Source organism: Glycine soja, chromosome 15 (genome assembly GCF_004193775.1).
Source record: "Glycine soja cultivar W05 chromosome 15, ASM419377v2, whole genome shotgun sequence".
Taxonomy (NCBI): domain Eukaryota; kingdom Viridiplantae; phylum Streptophyta; class Magnoliopsida; order Fabales; family Fabaceae; genus Glycine; species Glycine soja.
The window spans coordinates 3027710-3051544 of record NC_041016.1 but is presented as its reverse complement, the minus strand read 5'-3'; the positions used below and the strand labels follow the sequence as shown (position 1 = coordinate 3051544).

The window sequence follows — 23835 nt, the reverse complement described above, 5'->3', positions numbered from 1 at the left end:
TTTGGTCACGGGCAGAGCAAGAGCGAGCGAAGACCAGGCTTGCGCGGGTTTGGCGTCGTGAAGCAGTTGGTCTTCTTATATCATATCTCCAAATTAAAGGAAACACACAAACAGAACATAATAACAACCTTTTTCATTCTCACTTTCCTTCCACCTCGTATCGTATTATTATCCTCCTTAGTTTCGCAGCCATAATAATAACATACTCATATACGTTGACTTGTACTTTAGTTGTCGCAAAAAGGTTGTTCTTGTTCCCTCTTTTATATCTCTTGCCAGCTTTTTCTGATCAAACTCCCTCACAGCTTCTGTTTTTCATCCGTTAGAGGTGAGACTTTCACTATACGTTGAATCATGAAAGAGAGTTTATTATTTGTTTTAATTTACTCTATTTCTCACGTTACAAGTTTCGTATCTCTATTTTTTTTCTAGATATTGATCAGATGCATGTTTCTGTTAAATATTTTAATTGTTATGAAATCATATGGATATCAGTTTCGGTTTTATTTTATTTGATTGAATTTGATGAACCTGCAGGTTGCAGCCTCTGTGTACGTAAATTCATGTAGTAGACAATTTGAATATTTTGACTGATTTCACGTTTATTTTGTTCATAATTTTCATGTTTTCTCCTTTGTTTGGCATGTGTAATTTTTTCCTAGTGGTATTCATACATATGAATTTGGGGATAATTATCAATATGTACGTGCCAATAGCTAGCTGCAAAAGGATTCTGTTCGTGCCAATTTGGGGATGATCAAATTATCTTTTATGCTTAAAACTTTATATATGTTGAGTAAGATTTTCAGTTTCTTACTCTCCGTTTCTTTGTTGTATTGTTGCAATACAGTTTTGAAAACATCCCTGCGGCTATTTCTTGTTCATATTCATTCAGGCAAAGATTTGAGAACAAGGTTAGAGAACCTCTTCTCTTAAGCTGTGGTTATTAAGAAAAGTAGAAAAGAATCCAAAACCTAGACTGAGATTCGTGTTCAATGATGCTCTATTTTCTGTAATATAAACTTTTTTTTATTCTTTATATTTTTAATCAAGGTTCCGCAGGACAGGGCCTAGTAGGAGAGATTGATTAACACTCGAGTGGATTCAAAAACTAGAGAACAAGATTACCCGTATTAGTAGTAATGGGAAAGGACTTGGTTTCTTCTGACCAGACTACTGTTCAAATTCAGGACAATAATCCAGGATGCATGTGGGGAATGCTTCAAATTCTTGATTACCATCGTTGGCGCGTAAAAAAGGTGTTCCCTCACAAAAGGAGAAGACATGCCACATGTAAGCAATTTGACAACAAATCATGTTTCTCTCTCTCCATTATTGCTTAAGTTTTGGTTTTTCTATTTATAAATGAAACATTGCATTTGGCTTTATAATATATGGAACAGACTGCTGTTGTATATTTTTTGCCTTATAAGGAATCATTAAAAGGTGTACATAATATAACACATAAGGGAATGTTACATATTACTTCCTTTGTAATTTTAAATTTTTTCAATTAATTATTCTAAACATTTTTCCTTGGTGTCACTGAACTCTTAAAAAGTTAAGGTTCAAGTTCGAAATACTATACCTATAGCTAAAATTCTAGTTAATAAGCCTAAAACAGTAAAAGTTAAGCAAAGTTAACGGAACTTGAAATTTTTACTTGACCCAAACTATAGTAAGTATACTGATAGCAAAAAAAAGAAGCTTAGGAGTAACCTGAGACAGAGTGAAAGGGTTATTTAGTCTATGTAACTAGAGGAGAATTAATTAGAATTTGATACACAAAGTCAAGTAGAAACAAAATCAGATAGACTACTTAAACTGGGACACAAAGGACCTTCTGTGTACATCTGCTACTGCAATAATATGTGATTCTTCTTATTCTTTGAAAGTTTTAAAACTACTATGTCATCAAGTATATATCATTCACTCTGTCTAATTGTTAGTCCGGGTACGTTGAATGAAGGAAACAACTGATGGTAATCTTGTTTAAGAAAGCACTAGAAATTCTGGCTTTGTAGATCACTTGACAGTTTTCTCTCTTGAATGAATCATCATGAAATATTTTGCTTCTGTCAAAGACTTCACATGCTTAGCAAGCTCTTTAACCTTCATGCAGATAAGAGAAAACCCATTTTGTATAACCAACATGAAGATCAACAACATGGAGTTACAGAAGCAGAACCCCTCCTTGTAAGTTTAAAACTTCATGATCTTATTTTTTAAGGTCATGGCCACAAACAATTATAGATTGATCTCCTATTTAACATGGATATATGTGAATATAATATTGTAATTTTGTCTAATATTAATATTAGGTCGGGCAACCTAGCAAAAAATTGCATGCTGCAGGCAAAAGTTCTCCCAAAAATCGCAAAAAGGAACCACGCACTGAGAAAGAGTTTAACAACGAAAACTCCAAAGGCAACAGTAGCATGGACTACTCAAAGAAAAACCAAGCCAGTAGAGAGTATGCACTTCATCTGGAGAAAGATGGCAAGACAACAGAAGCTGCCCTTAACCATAAGCCTATGGAAACAAACAAGCATAATAGAGACATTTCCAATAAATTTGAGAAACATACTGATGTTTTTGAGTTGCTTAGAGTAGAGAAAGATTTATTACTCAAATTTCTACGAGACATAGACTTTGGTGGAAAAAAAGTCCAACAAGCTTCCCACATCAATGCAAGATTGAAAAAATCTGGGTCATTTCCTTTGGCCTCAACTTCACAGATGAGAAACATAAGCTCTAGGTCCTTAAAACACAAGCAAAACGAAATTTGGGCCTTTCCAAAGGGAGAAAAACTGCATGCTGGTACTCAAGAATCAAACATGTTGGTGTCCAGTTCTGTGAAAGATACTTCTTATGAGAAGTCAATGCCTTTAGCGAGTGATCTTGGTGTGGATAGTGCCATGAAACAAAAAGCAATCATTTCTTCAGGGCCTTCTCAGGGATCAAATCACAAAGGGTGGAATCAAGTGGTTCTTCATCAATTCAAAGTTATAAAACAGAAGATAAAATATGTTCTTGTGGAATTCAGAAAAAGCGGTTACCAAACTACTTCTGCTGAAGCCATCCATCGCAGAGCTTCACCTGAATATAGCATCATAAAAAATGAGGAAGAGATCTCACAAAGCTTAGAAGATGGTGTGGTTCAACAATTCAAAAGGAGTAAAAGCTCAAATGAAACTAGAGCTTCTGATTATGATTCCAACAAGCATGATGCTCGCCTCATGCGAAGAACATCCTCTCTGAATGAATCATTGGATAGATATACTCAGTTGTTTGAGAAAAGCTTCAGCAAAGACACTAAGTGGCAAAGCTCAAAGTCTAAAAGCTTAAAATTGACAAACGAGGATAAGAACCACAAGAATGGGCACGCTCCTAGGTTTTCAAGAAGCAACTTGTCTATGCCTAATCTCGAGACTTTAAGCTTCATTCTACAAGATGCACTTTTTGATACAAATGATATAGGGACTACAGTGGAAGCTTATAATCGTGTTCATAGAAAATCAGTGAGTCTTCCTTTGAAGATAGACAAGTCACTTGATCATTTTAAAGAGGCTGAGATTGTGGAAACAGTAGAAGGGAGTAACAGAGATGTTAATCCCAGTCTTTTATCAGATATGATTATGGAGAAAATTGAAGAAATTGATGAAGAAGTTACCTGTGACCAGAAGGAGGAAATGCATGAGCCAGCAGTGGGAGATGGAAGTTTTCCCCAGGAAAAAGAGGAAATGAATAATATGACTACCAATCTTAGCAAGGAGGTGATGGCAACTCTTGGAACTAGCTTTGAGGACAATAAAACTGGAAATGCAGAAGGTAACAAATTCATGTTAATGTACATGGGACTAAGTATTTCTTTGAGATGTCATGATATCATGAAAATAATTTTTTATTCAAAGTAAAAAAAAGAGGAAAAAAATCACTGGATGAAATATTGGAGTCAATTTTCCCCCTCTTAATATTTGTGCTATGACTACAACAGAGATAATTGACTAATTGCTTATTGTTTTGGCCATTATCATTTCAGGCACAGAATTGAATTCACTAGGCTCTACATTGGACGAATTGGAGACTGATTTATCATATAAAGGAAATGTATATCATTCTTTGCCAGACTCTTCATCCGACAGAAATGCTAGTGTGACAGCCGAAGACACAGACAACACTTCCAATTTCAAATATGTGAAAAATGTTCTTGAATTTTCGGGCTTCTTGGGAAATGAGCACACTCAGAAGCGATACACAGTAGACCAGCCACTGAAGCCCTCCATATTCCAAGATTTGGATGCGACTTTGTGCCATGAAATTGAACCCTCTGAAGAGACAATCAGCCACCAGCTTCTTTTTAACTTAGTTAATGAGGTGCTGCTTGAAATATATGGAAGGTCTCCAACTTACTTCCCAAGACCATTCTCATTCAACCCCCGCTTCCATCCAATGCCTAAAGGGAACTATCTTCTGGATGAAGTATGGAATAGTGTTAATTCATACCTGACCTTGAGACCTGAGTTAGATCAGACACTAGAAGATGTCATCGGTCGAGATTTGGCAAAAGGAAAAGGCTGGATGATACTTCAAGAGGAAGAGGAGTATGTAGCACTTGAACTAGAGGAGATGATCATGGATGATTTGTTAGATGAATTCATCTTCTCATGAAGTTTGCTTGGACTACATTGAGGGCTACTTGATTAGTTATGCCATGGTTTTGTTCTGGAAATTCTCCTAGCTGATCTAGGAGTTTTCACAAGAGGAGACAACAAGCTTGGCTCCTAATTTCTTCAGACATAGAAGATGAAGATGTCAAAAGGGATGTACCACAAGCCTATCACTGCTACAGCACGTTAGCAAGGGCATGCTGTCGAATATTGATTCCAGTGTGTTTCAGCTCCATGTCGATTTTTTCATGCTTAATAAGATTCATACGTTTATTAACTTACCTTATAAATGGGATTGTCTAATATGTCAATTGTCATGTAAAGTAGTTGCTCATGGAGTTTTGGTGCACAGCGTGATTGATTTTCCATGTAAATATAACATATATGAGTGAAGATGTTTTTGCTTACACCTTTGAGGTTTCATTTCCTACTGGATTACTGGTAGAGACAGTAATTGACGAAAAATTAATCTTAAATTCAAACCCAATGAAAACAGTTAAAAAAAAAACGAAAATAAAAACTGAAAATACAAATCAAACACATCTTAATATTTGTACGAGTCAACCCTGATCCGATATATAAATATTCATATAAATGTCATTTTTATAAAATAAAAAAAATAGTATTTAAGTACAAATCAATCATCAATTTTTTTGTTGCCTAACAAAATGTCCATAAAATATGTTCATATATTTTTAATGGAATAATTAGATTGATGTCCCAGGAAATTAGTCATATTTAAACAATGTCATGTTTTTTATTTTAATTTTATACTTCATCAAATTAAGATGAGAATGAGAATTATAATTATTATTAGAAAAGGCCTAGTTGACTGTCAATTAAGAATTTAACGTGTTAATTTAGTCTTTTTAAAGACATTAAATGACACGATTAATGTAACAATATGTATATTAATTGATGATTTATAATTTTAAGAACTATTTTGTGATTTTTTTTAATTTTGGGGATCAATTTCATGGAGCATATATTTTCAAAAACTAAATTTATTGATCATTTGTAATTTTAAGCACCATTTTTAAATTTTGTTAATTTCAGAAACTAATTTCATTTATCATTATAATTTTAAAGACTAAATTAGTTATTTATTCATTTTTAAATTATATGTATATAATTTACAAAATATCATAATATTTTCCAGAATAATGAAGCCCAAGATTAATTTAAGTGAATAATGAAATATTTTAATTTAAAATTAAATAAGTTTATCGTATGAGATTGTTCTCGTTTAATAAAAAAATATCGGATCCTAAGATTATATAATCATTTAAACTTCCCTCCTTGTTGTTCCTTGATAACCTCGTCAACATGCAATATACCCTTGCCTTTGTAAGCTTCAGGCGGCTTACAAGTTCGAACAGTAGCACCTAACGGCTAACTGGTGCACTCTCGTGTGATTATTTTTGGGGTTAGGAAAAGCGCAAGCATGCGAAGTGTGATAGGCATTTTCGCACAACAGAGGTTGGTTCAGTTAATACATCGAACACCTTGTGGCATTGTTTGTTTGAAGCTGTTTTGCACCCAAGCAACACAAAACCACGATTCCCTGTCTCGGAGAATCGAGAAGCTCCCCAAAGGAAAATCCGTTGGCTCCGCTTTCCGCAGTTGGATGAGAGATGGCCTCCCCGTTCATGGCGGTGACATCTTTCACGCCATTAACCGTCTCAGGAAGCTCAACATGAACAAACGCGCCCTTCAGGTCAGTCATTTATATAATGAATGTGAATGTGAATATTTATGCTAAGACCATCTTAGATTTATTGAAAATGATGTAGAGTGAAAAGGGTATTATTGGTTGTTGAATGTTGATAGAGAAAAATGAAAATTTTATCGTTTTGTATTGATTGATAGGTGATGGAATGGGTGATCAGGGAGAGGCCCTACAGGCCTAGGGAACTGGATTACTCTTATCTTGTAGAATTTACAACTAAGCTGCATGGGATTTCACATGGTGAGAAGCTTTTCTCCCGAATTCCCGTTGAGTTTCAGAGTGAGTTGCTCTACAACAACCTAGTGATTGCATGCTTGGATAAGGGTGTCATAAAGCTTTCACTTGAGTACATGAAGAAAATGAGGGAATTGGGGTTTCCCATCTCACACTTGGTTTTCAACCGCCTCATTATTCTGCATTCCTCGCCAGGTCGCAGGAAGATGATACCCAAGTTGCTCACCCAGATGAAGGCTGATAAAGTCACCCCACATGTGTCCACCTACAATATTTTGATGAAAATAGAGGCTAATGAACATAATCTTGAGAATTTGGTGAAGGTCTTCGGTCGTATGAAAGTTGCACAGGTTGAACCGAACGAAATATCTTACTGCATTTTGGCTATTGCTCATGCGGTGGCCAGGTTATATACTGCAACTGAAGCATATGTTGAAGCTGTGGAGAAGTCTATTACAGGGAACAACTGGTCAACATTGGATGTCCTGCTTATGTTGTATGGGTATCTTGGGAACCAAAAGGAGCTGGAAAGAGTTTGGGCCACAATTCAAGAACTCCCCTCCATTAGATCTAAAAGTTACATGTTAGCCATTGAAGCGTTTGGTAGAATTGGACAGCTAAACCGAGCTGAAGAAATTTGGTTAGAAATGAAATCAACAAAAGGATTGAAATCTGTAGAGCAATTCAATTCAATGATGTCTGTATATTGCAAACATGGATTCATTGACAGAGCAGCTAAACTGTACAAAAACATGAAGGCAAGTGGGTGTAAACCAAATGCCATAACTTATCGTCAGCTTGCTCTGGGCTGCTTGAAATCTGGTATGGCAGAGCAAGCTTTAAAGACATTAGACTTGGGCTTGCGTTTGACTATTAGCAAGAGGGTTAGAAATTCAACCCCATGGTTGGAGACCACTCTTTCAATTGTTGAGATTTTTGCTGAAAAAGGTGACGTGGGAAATGTCGAGAGATTGTTTGAAGAATTTCATAAAGCTAAGTATTGTAGATATACTTTTGTATATAATACCTTGATTAAGGCTTATGTAAAAGCTAAGATTTATAATCCAAATCTTTTGAAAAGGATGATTCTTGGGGGAGCTAGACCAGATGCTGAAACCTACAGTCTTTTAAAAATTGCAGAACAATTTCAGACCTGATTTTGGTTGATAATTTTCAACATGTGTATCTTGTTGTCTTTCTATTTACTAAATATGTATTGGTTGCGGGACAAGAGTCAATAAGATGCAACAGGTATTAAAGAACATGTACCATCTGAATCTCCGCTGCTTGGCAAAATGTTCTTGGCTTAGAGTAGTAGGGATATACTTATCTGAGAAGGTCAGTAATTAGTTTTTCTCAAATCTTATAGCACATCATGGCTCTTATTATGATAATTCATTCAACTCTATTTCTATCATGGCAAAGTTCTTATTTAGAAAATGTGCCATATATCCCCATGAAATTATGATATCCAATTCGGAAAACTATATTGAATAAGTGAACATAAAGAAAGTGATGGCGTTATTTAACTACACAGTCCATGGACAAGAATTTTAGATCAGCTGTGGGGACATTTTCTATCATGTTGAATTAGGAAGTCATCCTATGCTGGATAAATGAAATGAAAATAGAAGCTATAGAATTCTCCACAATCTTTGTCAAAGGGACTACTGATATAATTAGTACCTTGAATTTTGTTGTGCCCATTTAGCTGCTCCTGCAACTTGAAATCGAAACTGAATACCAAGTGTCATGGGTTCTAGGCAATGCTTCAACTGTATGGCAAAGGATTTCCATAATTTAAGTTGTTTCTTATTTCCAGAACAGAACCAAAATGCGGAGAAATAAGTGCAAATGAGAGTGAGAAAATAGATGCGCTGATTTTATTTATCCATTGACTGTTTTTTTGGGCCTTGGCCTTTTTCCTGTGTTTTTTTTTTTTTTAATTTCTATGAGAAGTGAGAATGTTTTTGTTATTTAACATACCAGTTTTTGTATTTATTTTTGTAATTTATCAATTTGGTTCCGCAAATGGAAGCAGACATGAGAAGAATAGCTGATTTGCAAATCATGCAGACATGTCCATCTAAAAATATGCATAAACTTTTAGAGGACTGGCAATGCAGTAAACGCCTGCAAGTGCTGTAGGCTGTAGCAGCATTTGCAATGGAGATGCAGATACCAAGAGAGACGATCTTTTATGATGCATTGAAAGTTGAAACCAGTTAAGGCCACAGCAAACCAATTAACAGAGTAACACAACAACCGCTATCATAAGGACCCATTCACGAGGCTTGCAAGTGCTCTTAAGATGTCCATCCATTTGTTTCTACCTTATAGACTAACCATGAGTTCCTCCGTGACAGATTGTTAAGGAATTTTTTAACATTCCAATCATATCAAGAAAAATATTGTTCCAAAGGCAGCAACATAAAGTACCCGTAAAGAAGGGTCATGTTCAAAGGATGCAATCAGCTAGGACTGCTTGAATAAAGTTCCGGGAAATTTCTCATTTCTTCCCTTAGATGTCCATGTGAAAAACCAGACTATATAATGTTTATTTTGTATTGATATGAAAAAAGCGGAATGAGTGGTAAAAAGTGTGTTATATAGTTAAATCTTTTACCCTTTCCCTAGAATGAACAATTATATTTTGATTTAAAAGAAGAAAAGACAATTTTATTTGTCACTTAACGTGTAGATCAGTTGATGCAGCGTCATTATCAATTTAAATTAACTAAAAGTGTTGAGTATAAATCTTTAGAAATGTAACTGTGTTAAAAACTAAAAGGGAGTGGTTTGTTACTTATAGGAATTTTATTTGACTTAGTTTTAATTGAATGTTCAATATGATGTCTAGATATGAGTGGTCTTGGACAAAAGAAAAAAGAAAAAACTATTTTATAAATCTTTTACCTATCATGTTTTTCGTGTTTATGGTGGAGGCGAAAAAAAATTGTTAACACTGTTCTTTCGAACCAAACATTCGTTGAATGCTTAAAAACTTTGTAGCATTCAGTTCCATTACATGCGTGGTGCAGGCTTAAATATTTGTGAAATTAACAAATGCCTTTGTTAATTAATGCCTAATGGAACAGTAAAATGCTTTATCCAATTTGAAGTACAAACGGTTATTTGGCTTGTCTCAAACACGTGACATAATCTAAGAAAAGTGTTAATGAGTTGATACAAAAAATGAAGGATTCAGAATTAACTTTTATCTCTCCATAGACACAGGTTCGATTCTTTATTACGTCATTAAAATCCTACTAGGTTGATAGCCCTTCTCAGAGAGATTCTCTAATGCTCAAAGGCTAATTAAGTAGTTGCGAAAGTAACATTAGCCACACACAAAAAAATTCTAAGTAAAGCCTATTCAAGCCTATTTATGTCTATTCTTTTCAGTTTTACACTTTTTTCAAAAAATCTCTCAACTTTCCTTCTTCCACGACTTTATTTTAGGAGTTTTTATGAAACTTAGTTAGACTCAAACATAACACTTACTGAGGTGAGTCCAGTGTGTTTTATGTTTTAATGCATGCTATAAATCATATTTTATAGAGGCTGAATACAATTAAATCCCCTTAGCTGCATGAATTTTTTTAGTGATGATCTTAAAAGGATAGTTTGGAAATTGTAATAGGCGCGGAAAAAAAATTATAAACTTAAAAATCTTGCTTCAATTAGTTCTGTATGTTTCAAAGGAACCACAAAATGATAGATTGATGTGCCATGTGTTCAACAGTGGAGACTGGAGAGCTTCCTACCTTTCAAGTTTCAACAGATGTCCACTTAATTTCATGATCTATAACTGTAATTGAATTAAGTAACATGAACTTAATTAACCTGTGAGCAAAAAAGGATTAAATTTGAAAACATGTCCATCCAGAACCTTCATCATTCCAAAACCCAAAGACTAAATCGAACTGAACATGCATTAACAAAATTGCAAGGCAAAGCTACTAACATGCAGAAACCGATTGGCCAATACAATTTATCAAATCATAGGTTTTATAGAAAGTTAAATAAATAGAATATCTTAGAAGTAACTGCACCAATATCAAGACGGAACCGGTACAGATGATGACAAAAGAGACTGAGTGTGCAATCCCTTTCCAAAACATGCAAGAAAACCAGCAAGACATCCACTTTCATTCATTCAGGTAAGGTAATTTATAAACTCTGCAGCAGTAGCAATTGCTGCCCCAGTAATGGCATCTATCGCAATCTTGTCTTTCTTGTTGTTGCTGGCTGCAGATACCAGGGCCCCAGTTACTGCACCCCCAATCATGGCATTCTTCTGCAGTACATCCAATCCAAGTTCAAGAAAACAAAAAAAAAAGGTTGAGTAAGAATTCAAGTAAAAATAAAATTACAATTGCAAAATAAAAAGCATGGTGCACATCTAAATCCAACAATTTTCACAAATTCATTTTTTAAAAATTATTATATCAAATTATAGTTCCCAAAACTTGACTCTGATTGTCTTTGAATAAACTTCTCAATAAACACACACAGAAGAACAAAATAAGAGGGTAAAATAAATTAAATTTCTCCCGAGTTCAAGTTAACTTATGTACGAGGTAAAATCAGCTTGTGTATGAGCTAAGCTAAAAAACTAAATGAAATAAATTTTATAAATAACTTGTGATAAGCTAATTTTAACTTACCAAACTTAATTCATTTCACATTCTTATTTTCTTCTCACTGTCTATTGAGAAGTTTATCCAAATTCTAATCGAAGTGAAATGGGTAACAACATGATGCTTGTTAACAACAGCTTAATTTTAAATTTTCAGACACTCAAGCTATACCGAAGTGGGTATTTTTCTAAATTCTAATCCAGTTCACTATTAGACTCACTCAAAGCCAAACATGATGCTTGTTAACAACAAGCTTGAATTTTGTTTATCAGATTTACATGGCATCATGTTGAAGGCAAGTCCAGAGAGAAAAAGTAAGTGTAATTTCCAGCATGGGATCTAAAATGAATCTTAATAAGTCTATTTAAATTGTGAAATTAGATTACTGTATAAAATGCTGGTAGTTGGGCAAACGGTAAGTGTAAGTCCAACCACCCTCTGGAGAGAATTACCCAGTCTCTGGTGCCACGGATCCTCTCTACCCCATATTCCATTCCAACATAAACGCCAGCTATAGTTCCTATAAGCATAAGAAAAGTACATCAAATGGAGCTACATCATTTTCTAAATGAATGAGGCACATCATGCAACACAGTCTTACCCCAATATACACCTTCTTTACACATCTTCTTCAACTGCAACAACACAAAACATACCTCGTGAGCAAGGAACAAAGAATAGCATACACCACGAAATGTCCATTGAATAGGATTCCGAGGTGTCCTTTGGGGGGTCACCCCAGTCATCATCATTTTCCGCTAGGACTAATCCTCTCATCACTATACTTTAAAAGAAGATGCATAATATTGACAGCACTATTGAAAGGTTATGGAGAAGAGAATGTAATTAATCGTTATGTTAAAAAGTGACAACAATATACTAATCTACACAGTGAAATTGAAGTAGTTGTCTACACCTGAAAACATCAATACCACGAATTACAACGTTATATCGCGAACTTACAGTTTTCTCGAAATCACGACTTGAGATATTCCCTGGAACAGACATGTTGAATTAGTCTGACAAAGGCCTTCACAGATGAAAATAAATCAAAACAACAAGGAACATTGAACCGATGCCACCACAGAAGCAAAGTAAAATACGGTACTACAATACAACCTATTTTATGCTTGCACGTTGGTGTATAACCCGAATTTAAACAAGGAAAATAAAAATTTAAAAAAAAAAAAACGTTATAAAAATCAAAGCTTACCTCTTTAGGCTCCGTAAAAAAAGGAAAATAGCATAAAGAGATAATGGGGTAGAGAATTTTTGAAATGCTTAGTTACCCTTTTGGATAATATGATAAGTATCTTCAGCAGCTGATCGCGTGGCTGCGACCTGAAATTGGAAGTGAAAAAAATAAATAAAAAGGGCAATTAATTAAGGAAAGAGAAAGAGAAGAGAAAATAACTTACAGCTCCGATCTTAAGGAAACCATCAACAGTGAGATTGAGAAATGGATTACCCATGTCAATAGCAACGTCGAGCCTTGGAGACTCTGAAAGCCTCACCCAAGGCATCTTTCACGCTCACTCTTCCTTCCTTCCTTAGTTTTCTTCAGTTATCATTTAAATTCACACACATAGGAAAAGGCACAGATAGGGTGGGGATCCATGTGCCAATTCATTGGCTAATACTCACTACTCAGATATCCTTCCGTATTAATTCTTTATATTTTTTTTTCATCACAGCTCGTCTTCAAGATGAGACACTAGGATGAAGTTACCTCTTATTGCAAAAATTGTTTCATATGCAATGTTTAGATGCAAAACTTTTAATTAAATGCAATCAGAAATTTACTATTTATTGTAACAAAATGAGATTTACTATTTAATCATTATTTTTTTAAAGTGTTAATAAATTAATTAATTTAATTCAACAAAAACAAATAAAATTCATACAAACTAAATATCAAAAGATTCAGAAAAACAACTTTTTATTATTGGGTAAATTTAAATTTTAATTCATACCATACCATGTGAGTTTCAAAGGTAAAGTCTCACGTTTAAAAAATACTAACTTTTTTGTTATTGGATAAAAAAAAACTAAATTAATATATTATTAGAAAATTGAGTAAAATAAAATATTAAGGAGATCTTTATCAATGGATTAAAAGTACACCACATCAACAAACTTAACACCACTTTCAATCTAAAATCTTACTTCTATGGATTTTTTTCACTTTTGCTTAAGTTGTCTATTTTTATTCAATGTGGGTCATGTTAGAAAATAAAATAAAAATGAAGGAAAATAAATACGAAGAAGATGCATAGTCTTGAATTAAATAACAAAATAACAATAGCAAAATAAATTTAATTGACAACACATAAATAATGCATCATAACATACAATAAACACAAGAAAAAAAGATTAGGGGAAGAAAGATGCAGCCTGGGTTGAAGCGCGTAAACGCTATCCTTAGAGAGAAAACGTCCATTGCTTGATTGCGCTCCTCTCCCCAGATACAACAAATCGTGTGCAGCAAAAGGATCCCCGAACCTTATGAACACCAAGTCAAAAAATAAATTATTTTATAAGAGAAGAAATAGAAAATTTTGGGAGAAATGGATGAGATTATAGCTGTGTTGGGAGGAAGAAAGATATACATGAACATTTATGCAACAATAAAGTAATATGACCGTTGGAAAATATGACAGATATTGACTTACCACCGAAAAGTGATGAATGTGGTTGGGTAAGGATGTTTGGTGTATTATTTTGATCTAAAAATTAGATGAAATAGAGTAAAAATCACGAACCAAGAGACTACATCATACCAAACTTCTATATTTACCAAAATTGACCATCTCTTTATGACCCTCATGTGCTTTGTTTTTTTTATTCCCACATTGAGTAGGTGTTTGTGCATGCTTATGTGGGTACCTTGTACCTTGTAAAGATTTGTTGTTTAGTGATCAGTTGTGCAAAAACCATAATTGGCTATGCTTAAATGGATAGTTGATTATGCTAACATGCATAATCGATTTTGTTAAATAAAAGTTGTCTTATCTTTTTAAGGAAACATGCACTTTTAATGGGGAAAAATGAACACTGATTGAATTATCATTTTTTACATTTTTCTTTTATTAGTGACCTATATCTTTAATTTAAACTTTTCATCTGTCTCACACTCTTTTTCAGCTCAATAAAAAAAACTTAACTTTTTGTCTTCTTTTCACTTTCATTCATCATTTTTCATCATCACACTTTCATTTGTTTTCGTCATTCTCCACCAAACATCAGCTTAATGCTATTTGTTTAAAAATCATTTGAAACTTCAAAACTCAATATCGTATAGTATTTATATTGATTTTTATTTGAAAAATTACACAAACATCATCTATTTTTTAACTATTACAATAATCTCTCTTATGGGAGAATGTTAGTGTAATACATAAATGGGTGTTGGTATAATGTTTCAAAATAGAAAGGAAATTAGTGAATGAATAAAAAAAAAACTATTGTACTGTGCAATTTGAAAAAAGTATAGGAAATGTGAGTATAATTTGCTGTGTTTATAGTTTTTGAATTTACCTTTTTCACTCTCTTGATTTGAATGTTAGTGTTTATTGGGTACTTTTGCTATCCATATTGAAATTCAGTTGACTTTCCATGTTAAATTTTTTGTAGTTGTCTTGACTATAGAAACCACTAGAGACAAGAACTGACACCCTTTTTGGTTGGAGTCAGATTTTACTCTTTTAGTTAGAGTTTTCACCCATCCAGAGAGTGTGTCTTAGTCTCTTTATAACCACTTGGAAAAAATTATATCAATCTAACCAAAACCTTTTCTTTTAGGATTTCTCACATTTACAAGGAGGCAAAACAGCTGTGTAGACAAATTTGTCTCATTTGGTGTTTAAAAATTCGGGTATACATGGTGGGACATCCCACCTAACTATATTCCTAAATATCTCCTTAGATACAAACAAGGGCTCCCCTCTTATAGGTTTTCCTTGAGTTTGGGCTCCCCCCCCCCCCCGAACTAAGTGTTTTGTTAAGCTTTTTGGTTCAACATATTATGGGTGTGTCTATGTTGAGCTCCTGTTTTGAGGGAGTGTCAGCCTAGTTGAGATGCCCTCTGTGGTAGCTTTCAGTGTAAATGTTGTTAAAAGTATTGCTCTCATAATGGATGTAAAGCCATCCTTTTAACAAAATGGCAGGTGAGAAAAAAAAACAATTTTCCTAATTATAAAATTACTGTCTATCACCAAGAAAATTATGTAACACTTTTTATACTCCTTTTTGCAAATCTAGAAAATTGTTACATAATCTAGAAAAACTTTTTATGATAATTTGTGATGGAGAATAATTTTGCAGTTAGGAAAATAATTTACTGACAAACAATACCCGAGTGACGATTATTTCTATTCGGTACTCCCAATAAATTCATATATAAGTAAAAAAATTAGTTTATATTTTAAATTTAAATATAAATATATTTAACTAATTTCATCCCCATTTAATTATATCATTTGTAAAATATTTTTCATTTAATTGTAACTTTATTTTGGATAACTATATTTTTATTGATGATATCAAGTTTAAATGAAAAATATTTTAAGAATAATTTTTTATTCAGAGATCAATAAAATTAAATAATTTTAACTAAATTTCTTAAATAATATAAAAGTAATTATTTTTATTTATACATGAATCTATAGTAATTATAAAAAGGCACAAAATATGCACTTATATTAATAATAATATGTTTAAACTTAATATTTTATTTTGCATGCTTATCTGCCATAAAAAAAAATCTCTAATTTTTCTCTCAACCTCTTCTTCCCATGATAAACACCATAAATCAAACACCAATCAAATTAAAATTATGTGTAAAATTCTAAAGTGTTTATTAAAATTAAATTCTAAATCTAACTTTTTCCAAGTTGAAAATAAAATTGGTTACTAGATTAAAGGACTCAGATAATTGTTTTGGAAACATAATCTAGTTATTAAAATTCTTATTTGTTGAATTAAAGTCTTGATTTTTTGTAACCAACAAAAGTCTCCAATTTTAAAATCAAATTCTACGATCAACACCCACAGAATCGTAAGTATTAGATAGAAAAAAGTTGGAAAAGAAAATTAGAAGAAGTAGAAGCTTGTTGAAGCTTTGAAGGAGTTTCCTAAAAAGTGTGGCAGTAAACGAAGCAATAGACACCCACAGAGTTGTGACAAAAACGGAGGTCCAACAATCTGTGGTTGAAGAGGTTCCTTTCCAGTTTCCACCCAACTCGAACAGGTAAGACTTTAATTTAAAAGAGTGATAGTAAGTCATAATTTTTTTGGTTGTTAAACTCTAAAAAATAAAGTAAATCAATGACAACACATGACACATGTTACTACGTGAGTTTTATTGGGCAGTGTAAACTCATTGAAGGTGGTGAGTAGGTGGATGGAATAAGTAGCCGTGGGAAACTCAGAATAGGAACATTGGGACATTTTTTTAATTAATTAATTAATTAATAATAAAATTAAAATCCTAAAACCACCGATCAGAAGAATGAAAACCATGTCCTGATTCTTGAGAAAGCACATTATGTCTTTTTTTTTTATTGTTATAAGGTCTAAAATATTTAGTTTTTTATGAGATCAAATTTAAACAAAAATTATTTTTTTATATATAAAGTCTTAAAATTATATCACGGCGAGAAAAATATAACCCACTATTAATTGTTAATTTTGTTCATAAGGATAATTTTTTTAAAATATTAATTTAAGATAAATTTAATATTTCAACTAAATAAATTAAATTTCTTAATTTTGGTGAATTAGTTATTGAATTTTATAATAAATACCGAATTGAGTATTATATACTCTTTCCATTGTCAAATATAAACAAATTTTTTTTATATATTTTTAAAAATTAATTGAACATCATTTAATTTAACTAATTTATTTATTTATTTTTAAAAATTATTCTTTATTAAAACTTAATATTAAAAATATAAAAGAATCATTTGAAAACACAATCTCAAATGAAAAATACTTAGGTGATAATGTTGCTAAGATCAAAGTAGTTAATAATATAAAAGGGTCATGGAAACACAATCTCAACAAATACGTAATCTTTTTCTTATCGAAATCGGAAAAAGTATCCACTAAACATGACAAAATTATATATTTGACATTTACTATTAATTTACTGATTGAACCAATAACTGGTTAAAAACATTGCATAAATATTAATGGCATTTTCTTTTTTGATATTTTTTTTAATACTATGTATGGCTAAAACTTATTAAAAATTGTTAATTTTGACAAATCTTACTTCTAAATAATAAGAAGAAAAAGTCATTAATTATTTTTTTAAAAATGTCAGAAAAATATCACTAGCATTCTCACAGCGGCATTTACCAAACATATACATCACGTTGGTAGATACCCCCGGCTATGTCTTGGCCAAAATAAAACATGTCTCCGAATTTGGGTGATCAACATCATTTACTCTACGAACCATTTGTCATTGAAGTTAACGTCACTCTCTTACCAATTGAATTTTATGAGAGCCACACACACATAAAAAGTAGTACTAGTAGTTACAAAGTTATTCTAGTTACATAGGCAGTCATATATTTAAATATACAATATGTCTATTATTTACGGTTGACTTGTGAAGATTTTATTTTTTGAAAGCTCAGGTTTTTTACATTAATGCCTTTTTTCCTTTTCTCTAAAACTCGTTTTAGTTAGATAGTTCATTTGAAATAAAGATATTCGAAATAGACGTAACCATCATGTCAAAAAAGAATCTAAAAAATATAAATCTTTTTTCATATTTTTTATAATCCATTTTAGAAATCTTTTTATTTTGACGAGTGCATAAAATTGGTATTTCATTTATTCACTAAGTCGACTTAGTAATAGTAATTTAGATCATTTGTACAAGATATCAAGTTCAAATCCAATTCTTGTTATTATTATACATAAATAAAAATCTGGTATTTTATTTAGAATCATCATGTATTTTCCCATAATCATTAACATGCTCCAACCAAATAATGTATATTAAATCCCTTTTTTGACCGGAGGGATTCAATTCCTACACTTGTGTTTATAAAAGAATATTTATTGAGAGAAATGAAAGATACCCTTAAATTAATTTCATTATTATTCTGAATAATTAGTTTCTAGTTCTCTACTAGGAAATACTCAAAATTGAAAAAGAAAAAAAACAAAGAGAAAAGCATATCCCAATCACTTTACCTGCAGATATTGATTTATATTAGAGTAAGTTAAGATTTTTTTATATCATTATTTAACAATTTTTCATTAAATATTTATTTTTAAACCCACTATTATTTTAAAAATTCTTACAAAAAATTGTATTTATAAAATTTTATTTTAATTAACCTTTCAAAAAAATTATATTGATTTAAAATCATTTAATATTTTATTAAAATTTAACATACATGAAGATTTATACTAATATTGTAGTATATATTTAATATATAAAGATAATAATTATTTAATTACATTTTTATTCTTCTTCAAATTTTATAATATCCAAAACACATAATTAGTAGTTATAATTTAGTAATTAAAAGCTATAAAAACTGGCATTTTATATGAAAATAATCAAATGATGTTTATTTATTTATTTATTTATTTTATTATGTACTAAACTAAAGTAGCCTTTAAAAATAAAAAAGAAAGGCAAAGGAAACGCCCTAAAGCATATTCGGTTTATGCGCATTATTATAAAGAGTGATAAGGTTGTTTGGACGGTCACTCGCAGTTGTATTGTTGAACAAGGGTTTCTCTGTCTGCTTCTTCACTTTCTCTCGTTTCAATCGAAACCAAAACAAAATCATGGGCAGAAAATTCTTCGTCGGTGGCAACTGGAAATGCGTATGTTTCAATCACTATCTTCTCCACTTACCTTTCTTTTTTTGTTTCTGTGAATTTGTTTTAATCTCGATGAATGAAATCTCGGTAGTTCTACTCTACATGATCAACTTCGAAAATTGTTCTAATTAACAAGGATTGGCTCTGAAACTATCGAAAGATTGTAGAATCCTTATAACTATCAGATCGAAAGAGTTTAATGTCTGTTTGCGAATTATTTGATGCATGATACTTTTTTTTTCCTCCCGATCTAGCACGTGCATAGCAGTAGTGTCACTCTTCGGACTAAGATCCTTATACTCGTTAGGGATTTGTACGAAGGAAACACGCACTTTGAATATTTTGTGATGATCTTGAAAGTGTTTGTGTTTGTGTGAATGCTTTATATGTAATATGATGATGGCATTTCCTTTTGTTTTTCGTGGATCTGGTTTGGCCATATCGTGGAAACAACTAATTGTTAAATCAACTCGTGTTCTGAAATCCCTAAGTGATTCGTCAGCGTAAAGTGATGCTTTGATTTGATTTTGTTGCAGAATGGGACCACTGAGGAGGTAAAGAAGATTGTTACTACTTTGAATGAGGCTAAAGTCCCTGGAGAAGATGTCGTAGGTGAGACTTAGCTAGCTTCTGATGGGATTGTCTTTTTTTGTGGAAAACATTTTGTACTTATCACACACTCTTGCGATGGTCTATCTGGCTAAGTAAATTGCACTGTTAATATGGATCACTTTTTGGCTTGATAGTTATTACCACAAAACTATTGAGTACTTAAAAGGTTCTAATTCTCTTTTTTCAAATTCAGAACCACTTTTTTTTTTTTTAATGTAGCAAGGATATGAGACGTAAATTCTTTAGATACCATAGATGGTGTTTCATATGCTTGTACTGTGTACAATTTGCATTTTGCATTTGGACTTAAAAATCTCTCTTGTATCATAACCTTTTTTCTAAATATCAATTTTCTGGCTCCCTTTGAACCTATTGCAATTTCTTTACTGGTATCATATATCCATTGTCGGTATTCCTCTTCAAATATTTCTTTTGCAAATAAGTTTATCAAATTATTTTTGTTGTCTCTTGGCGTTGGCAATGACGATGTTTTGAAGCGTGCTAATAAATGTGTTTCACTTTTACAGAAGTTGTTGTGAGCCCTCCTTTTGTGTTCCTTCCTGTTGTAAAAAGTTTGCTGCGCCCTGATTTCCATGTTTCGGCACAAAACTGTTGGGTTCGCAAAGGTGGTGCTTATACCGGTGAGGTTAGGTATGTTGCCTATTTTTTTCTTAAATATTTTTCATTTGTTCATGTGCTCTGCATTTAATTTATTTTGGCCAATGGCTTAGTTATCTTCATGTGACCATGTAATAGAACTGTCTAGCCCCTCCTCCCCTCCCCCGTCTGTGTTGGTGTGATTTATAAAAAGTGAGGCACACATTCTCAAAGCTTTTACCCATCTTTTAATAGCTGTACATTTTGTCTTTTGCATTAACAGTGCTGAAATGCTTGTTAATTTGGGAATTCCTTGGGTTATTATTGGTCACTCTGAACGGAGGCAGCTTTTAAATGAATCAAACGAGGTACAAAGTGTTCAATTGCCCTTGCTTTATATTCTTTTGTTATAAATTCTACTTTGTGAAGTTGCTTATAATGGCAAAAATCATATCATTTACTAAATGTTTTACTTCCTAGTTTGTGGGAGATAAAGTTGCCTATGCACTTCAACAAGGTCTAAAAGTTATTGCATGCATTGGGGAGACTCTCGAACAGCGTGAAGCTGGTACAACAACGGCTGTTGTTTCTGAGCAAACAAAAGCAATTGCAGGTACCTTTTTTCTCCGTATATACAGGTTTAATTTTCTGCGTATTCATTAAGTCGTGTTTTTATCTCAGATTTGGAGGTCTTTGCTGTTCTTGTTTAAAAAAAAAATATTCCTAATTGCTTTAACAGATTATCATTATCTCATCACTTGCTATTTTGTTAGCAATCTATATTTTCGCTGACCTTAATTGTATTTGCAGCTAAAATATCAAATTGGGACAATGTTGTTTTGGCCTACGAGCCAGTTTGGGCCATTGGAACAGGAAAGGTTGCTACTCCTGCTCAGGCTCAAGAGGTATGCTTGCCTATATTTTATTAACAGTACAATTGTTTTGGTGAAAACTTGCTTGCCACTATGCTGTTTTTTTTTTTGTGTGTGAATTTTATTGTTCTCACATATTCTAGATTGTGTAACTTTATCTGATATCTTTTTGTTCTTTGCTCTTTTGCCCATTTAGACATTTGATACCTCTCATAATAGTGACTTGTAGATTGTGTTCTATTGACAATGTTTGTGGGGTGTTTGGCCTAGGTCCATGCTGATTTGAGGAAATGGGTTCATGACAATGTGAGTGCTGAAGTTGCTGCATCTGTAAGAATTATCTATGGAGGTAATCTTGCATCCAATTTACCCTGTATCATTGTATAATGTATCATATGTAGTTTACTTGAGTTGTATGTCAATGAATAAACATGGTAAGTTTCTTATCCAATGAAGCATTCATTAACTGCAGGTTCTGTAAATGGAGGAAACTGCAAAGAATTGGCCGCACAGCCCGATGTTGATGGATTTTTGGTTGGTGGTGCCTCCCTGAAGGTGATTTTTCCCCCCCATTATTTTGGCTGTGGTTGGTTTCTTGCTTTGCATTTAAGCAACTGACTTTTTGTACTTGTCTGTAATTAGCCGGAGTTCGTGGACATCATAAATGCTGCCACTGTGAAGAAGAATTGAAATTCGTAGTTAGGAACTGATATAATGCTGCCTTTCAAGCTGCTTCGGAAATTGCTGTTTTTGAGTTTTGGATCTGTGCTTTGTGGCCAATGTTTTGAACTCTGTTTAGTACTGAATAAACACGCTTTCCTTTGAGATCTCATCCATAGGCGATCAATTGGATTTTGATTAAATTTCTGAATGCAAAAATAGTGTAACTACCATAACATTTGGTGGGTAAATAATGTTGAACGCCTAGTTGACTGTACTTAATCGTCACGTTCTTTACTACTGTTTATGCACGTATCACTTAGATCATGTTTAATTTTTGTTGGGATGCATTTTGTACAGTAAAGGTAAAGGATCTAACCCTAGATAGAGATGTGCCAATCACGAGAACTTCAACTTTTGTATCAACAAGCAGTTAAGTTAAATAAATATTTACAGTTTATAGGGTGGCTAGTTTAGGCAAAACCCTGAAATGCACTTGTAACAGTGCTGAAGGCAATGTTTATTCGTAGATATAAATAACATGCAATTGTATTATATTCTCTTAATTTACGTAGTTTAATTATTTATTTGGTCCTATATTTTCAAAAACTTGGTTTTTTATATTTAAAATTTTCTCATTTTAGTCTCTATGCACATCATTTTATTCTTAAAATCTCAAGCACACTAACTAGGATTTTATTCTTTTTAAAAAAAAAACATTAGGATTTTATTCTTAACTATGCAAAATGTTTTGTTTAGACTTTTCAGAGGCCATTCATTTTTAGACTTTTTAGGTAATTGTGATTTTTTAATTCTGATTATACGGGGATAATATGCTAAGGTTTGTTTTTCTCTTTTTTATATGGAGTTGTGTGACTTTAGGGAACTTTTAATATTTTTTGTTAATATAGGTTATTCTTTACCTTATTTATAGTGAGGATAAGATTATTACTATCATTAGTCCTGTATCATTTAGATTCGTTTCAATATTTTTTTTAATGTAAAAATAATAATTGTTTTATAACTAAACATGCACTTATAAAATTTTGGTAAAAAAATGTACTTATAAAATTTAAAATAATTAAGAGGATTGTTAAAAAGAACGATTACAAAGATGTAAAATTTTCTTTCTTTTTGTTTTATAATCTCCTTTGCAATTGATTTGCAAATAACGTATACTACTGGTGTTTGTCTAGAAAAATTTAAGTGAGTAATTCAATTGATGTGAGACTTTATATTTCTTCACTTATGTTTTATTTTAGATAATAAAAATATTTGAAATTCTAATAATTTGTTGAAGTATTTTAATTACCTAAAATTATAGAATTTCAAATTTCATCTAAAAAAGTAGAAAATTGTTTTTTTTTTTTTCATATGCTCCTCCCTCTCGCTTCTCTCTTGTTTTTCTCTCAATCTTTTCTCCCTCCTCTTTTTTCTTGTTCTTTCCTCTTTCTATATCTATTTTTTTGTCTCCCATCTCTTTTTCTCTCTATAGTCTCTAGATTTGTATCCCAATGTCATTTTTATCCTTAAAATTAAGGAAATTTCAAATAAATCCTTAATTTTTTTAAAAAAGTTTCATTTTAAGTCCCTGTAAATGATCCATTTTTCTCATTTTGGTCCATAAGCTTATATTGTTATTATTATTACTTAAGTTTCTGCGCCAGGGATCAAAATAAGAAGAAGAAGAAATATTTTCACATACTTATTTTAGTTTTTCATAGTTTTAGAGACTAAAGTAATGAGGTACAAATTTAATGACTAAATTGATCATTTACTAAAAAAAATTGCTCTATCCAAATTATAAATTTAAAATTTAAGAGATTTGAATTGTTTTATCCAAACAAAAAATTTAGAAAATATAAGAAATTTAGTTAAAAGATGTTTGAATTCTAGGTATTTTAAGATTGTGAGGATAAAGTTTTTGAAAGAAGAGATATTATCAAACAAAGTTTCTGATTTTT

General features: G+C 32.1%; 4 protein-coding genes across 7 annotated transcripts; 3 read left to right on the top strand and 1 right to left on the bottom strand.

Annotated features, from left to right (window-relative positions):
- On the top strand, positions 1-5079 carry LOC114388128 (protein TRM32-like). 3 transcript variants are annotated; one of them, XM_028348460.1, is made up of 6 exons: positions 1-328; positions 851-914; positions 1191-1293; positions 2123-2196; positions 2322-3831; positions 4043-5079. In XM_028348460.1, exons 3-6 carry the CDS (start codon positions 1209-1211, stop codon positions 4669-4671), a joined length of 2298 nt encoding a protein of 765 aa, XP_028204261.1. In that variant the 5' UTR covers positions 1-328; positions 851-914; positions 1191-1208; the 3' UTR covers positions 4672-5079. The 3 variants fall into 3 exon arrangements, with proteins under 3 accessions (XP_028204261.1, XP_028204260.1, XP_028204259.1); XM_028348459.1 differs by having other exon boundaries at positions 1063-1293; XM_028348458.1 differs by having other exon boundaries at positions 1054-1293.
- Positions 5080-5968: 889 nt separating this feature from the next.
- LOC114387335 (pentatricopeptide repeat-containing protein At1g07590, mitochondrial-like) lies at positions 5969-7897 on the top strand. Its single transcript, XM_028347503.1, has 2 exons — positions 5969-6387; positions 6540-7897. Exons 1-2 carry the CDS (start codon positions 6115-6117, stop codon positions 7788-7790), a joined length of 1524 nt encoding a protein of 507 aa, XP_028203304.1. The 5' UTR covers positions 5969-6114; the 3' UTR covers positions 7791-7897.
- A 2599-nt stretch (positions 7898-10496) lies between these two features.
- Positions 10497-13024, bottom strand: LOC114388673 (outer envelope pore protein 16, chloroplastic-like). 2 transcript variants are annotated; one of them, XM_028349285.1, is made up of 6 exons: positions 12695-13024; positions 12566-12617; positions 12240-12271; positions 11878-11911; positions 11663-11796; positions 10497-10933 (listed from the first exon to the last, which is right to left on the bottom strand). In XM_028349285.1, exons 1-6 carry the CDS (start codon positions 12797-12799, stop codon positions 10793-10795), a joined length of 498 nt encoding a protein of 165 aa, XP_028205086.1. In that variant the 5' UTR covers positions 12800-13024; the 3' UTR covers positions 10497-10792. The 2 variants fall into 2 exon arrangements, with proteins under 2 accessions (XP_028205086.1, XP_028205087.1); XM_028349286.1 differs by having other exon boundaries at positions 11729-11796.
- Positions 13025-18975: 5951 nt separating this feature from the next.
- LOC114388311 (triosephosphate isomerase, cytosolic-like) lies at positions 18976-22198 on the top strand. Its single transcript, XM_028348729.1, has 9 exons — positions 18976-19133; positions 19667-19742; positions 20270-20393; positions 20623-20707; positions 20820-20952; positions 21150-21244; positions 21482-21560; positions 21684-21766; positions 21854-22198. The coding sequence occupies exons 1-9, from the start codon at positions 19095-19097 to the stop codon at positions 21899-21901; spliced, it is 762 nt and encodes a 253-aa protein (XP_028204530.1). The 5' UTR covers positions 18976-19094; the 3' UTR covers positions 21902-22198.
- The last annotated feature ends 1637 nt before the right edge of the window (positions 22199-23835 follow it).